Consider the following 3134-nt stretch of genomic DNA (forward strand, 5'->3'; position numbering starts at 1 on the left):
CATTAATGATCAAATTAATTTTTATCCTCATTAAAAATTTATTCAAGAATGTGTATGAATGAATATGACTTGACTCACCTTTTAGCTGAAGGAAAGCATGCATGCCAAATGTTGAAGATGTGTTTCTGGTTTTCTGTGAAAAAAGGGGAAATCGTATTAAATATCGCAGTAATGGCATATTTACCGTGTTTGTTGGTTTGTCAGCAAATAAAACACCGAAGTTTGTTTGAACCATTCATGACTGGCACTAAAATTTATTTTGAAGTAAAAACGCTTTCAGGCCATTCACAGAACAATAAGATTGGGTTGTCACATTTTCTCTGTGTATTTTGTTGTACGATAATTAGAAAAATTATGCTTAAACGGCTTCTTGCACTGGTGGTTCATAGCCCTCTGGACGTTCAACAACAACACCTTCAGCATTGGTAACACCTTCAGCTGATTTGCCGCCGCTTCCGTCACCGTGAAGTTCCAACAATCTCGACAAGTCGAAACGTGGTTTCTTCAACACTTTGACCTAAACCAAACAGAGATAGGATTAGTACCGAGTATATGCAATTCTTTGAAACTTCTGTTAGTCATACTCTAATGATCTCGCATTTGTACTCACTTTACGAATGTGGACATCGTGCAATGGGTAGATGCCTTGGCATGCCTTTTCAATATCCTTTGCGATGGAGTCTGGCAACAATTTATTGACGACTTCCTTCAAATCGGAGCTGGTGACATCACGTGTGATGATGCTGCACATCTTTTCACGGATCTTACGCACTTGCGAGTGTTGGGCGTAGCAAGTTTTACGTTGTGATGCACTATCCTTGGTGGTGAAACCAATGGCAAATACACGAAGCAAATATCCGTCGGTGGTCTTGACATCAATGTTGGCTTCGATGAGTGTTTGCCATTTCTTAACCATTGACCTGTAACCAAAAATCAAAGCCCGAACAATTAATCATTTGCTCATCACACGAATCGTTTGGAAAATAAGGAAAAACACAATCATTGAAAATTTCACTCTTTTCTCTGTAATAACAAGCATTTCTGTCACATTTACACTAGTTTCACTAATGAATTTCCCTCACAACTTAAATTATGCTAACATGTTAGCTGGAGCTGATTTTGAGGTTATGTTAGCATACGCTCAATGCACTATTCTGGAATTGGGAATACATTTAATTTAAAAAAGAAAAAAAACTTACCGCAATTTATCGGTGGTCAAGCTCATTCCGTGGAAATTGGTTAAGCAGTGGCTTCCTTGGACATCTTCGCAGATGAGCTTGAACTTACGGAATGAGCGTTCAGCATCATTTTCGTTTTGCAAATCGGCCAATGAAACTTCGAACACGCGGTGCTTCAAACCCTCAGATGCAATTCGGGTTCCTTGGGTACGATTAACCAAAGTTTTTCCAACTTGCCGTTGGGCAAACATGTTTGGTGCCTTGATATCATACCAATCTTTACGGGAAAATGGATCAACCACCTTCTTTTTGCTACCTTTTTTACCTCCTTTCGAGAGGCCCTTATTTTTTCCGACTGCCATGTTGGTCGATCGAATGTGAAAAAGACAGAATCAAGAGACACATGGTTTGACGTCGAACGCGACCGGTATGAAGTTGGCAGCGCTCAATTTCACCACACCTGTCACCATAGCAAAGTCGATAGTTTCAACAACCGTCTATATCAATGGTTACACATTTTCAATGTATTTACAATGGTGATACTAGGAAATTGTTCATTTTTGTGGTTTACATTATCGAATTGAAGGCATGAAAGTGCTGCAACTATATATACGATTTCCACTGTTTCATTTTTGCAGCGACGAAATTCCAGCTGTCAACTGTCAAACGATGTCTTTGAACAGAACACAAGATACACACAGTCAGTCAAATCAACAAGAACTGGATGCAGATTGGAGCAAAACGAAATGGCGACATCGCAAAAAGTGTGTGAGATTTGTAAATTTAGCGATAGAAATGATTTGGACTTGGGTGAATGGAAGACATCAGAAGACTGTACTATTCATCTGTTTTGTGCGGTATGTTAAGTTGTTTTTATCCTTTGAAAATCATATCTGGAATAATAACATATTTTGTCGAACATTTTCAGTTGTTATCGACGAATGCAGTCCAACGAGGTACAGTTTTGAGGTTAACTATTCTAAACATGTATTTCATACGCAATTGATTTTGTGGTAAAATTGTAATGGATTTGTATGAATTTGTTATCCTTTAGGCGAAGACAATGAAGGTATCGATGGATTCTTGGTTACTGACATTCGAGACTTAAAGAAATATCATAAAAAAACCAAATGCTATTATTGCAAAAAGCCTTCTGCAACAGTCAAATGCAAGTATGAAAAATGCAGACGTTATTTCCATGTAAAGTGTGGAACAGAGAACAACTGTTTGTTCCAATTTGAAGGTCAATTCCATTCGTATTGTCATCTTCATGTTGATATCAAAGAGAAAAATACAATCCATGGTGATTTTTGGTCGTGTCAAATTTGCAAAGAACCCATGGGTCCGTACAATCCAATAACAAGCATTCCATCATGCTGCAATCAAGGCTTTTTCCACCGAACATGTATACAGAAGCATGCAAGAGCAGCTGGCTATTTGACAAAATGTCCATGTTGTGGAAACGATTCCGATACTGATAACAACGAGTACAGACAGTTTCTCGCACAACGTGGCATTTTCTGCCCAGATAAGGATGCAGGTGAGGAAAATTGATTTTAATTTGGACTGACATTTCATTAAAAAGTTATTCGATACCAATGTTTTTGATATTTTTTTTTCAGATTGGGAACTATCGCAAAATGCATACCATTCATTATTGGATGTTCACAACCAATGCGACGCCAGAAATTGTCTGTGTCCTAATGGACGACAACATAATGCGCGTGGCGAATGGCGTTTGCACAAGTGCCTTTACTGTGGACAAAAGGGTATTCACAATGGTTGTCGTCCGACTGATACGAACAACGACTTCATATGTAATGACTGCATCACCATTAGTTTTTCATTACTTTGTCATTGCTTTTCGTTATTTCTCAATATTTTTTATTTTTGCTTTTGTGTTTTTACCTTGATTAGGTAACGACTGCAGCGGGAAATCGACTCCATTAATTACTG

General features: G+C 38.2%; 2 protein-coding genes across 2 annotated transcripts; one reads left to right on the forward strand and one right to left on the reverse strand.

The window, feature by feature from the left end:
- Nucleotides 1-221: 221 nt before the first annotated feature.
- On the reverse strand, nucleotides 222-1595 carry LOC129573421 (40S ribosomal protein S3a-like). Its single transcript, XM_055453912.1, has 3 exons — nucleotides 1200-1595; nucleotides 611-920; nucleotides 222-517 (listed from the first exon to the last, which is right to left on the reverse strand). The coding sequence occupies exons 1-3, from the start codon at nucleotides 1538-1540 to the stop codon at nucleotides 359-361; spliced, it is 810 nt and encodes a 269-aa protein (XP_055309887.1). The 5' UTR covers nucleotides 1541-1595; the 3' UTR covers nucleotides 222-358.
- Nucleotides 1596-1749: 154 nt separating this feature from the next.
- On the forward strand, nucleotides 1750-3128 carry LOC129573420 (PHD finger protein 7-like; the record flags this gene model as incomplete). The annotated part of the gene is made up of 5 exons (XM_055453911.1): nucleotides 1750-2035; nucleotides 2107-2134; nucleotides 2233-2718; nucleotides 2801-2995; nucleotides 3096-3128. Coding segments are annotated over exons 1-5 (853 nt in total), but the record flags the coding sequence as incomplete, so codon positions are not given.
- Nucleotides 3129-3134: the final 6 nt, after the last annotated feature.

Source organism: Sitodiplosis mosellana, unplaced genomic scaffold (genome assembly GCF_009176505.1).
Source record: "Sitodiplosis mosellana isolate CC-2019 unplaced genomic scaffold, AAFC_SMos_1.0 Smas_scaffold_6071, whole genome shotgun sequence".
NCBI lineage: Eukaryota > Metazoa > Arthropoda > Insecta > Diptera > Cecidomyiidae > Sitodiplosis > Sitodiplosis mosellana.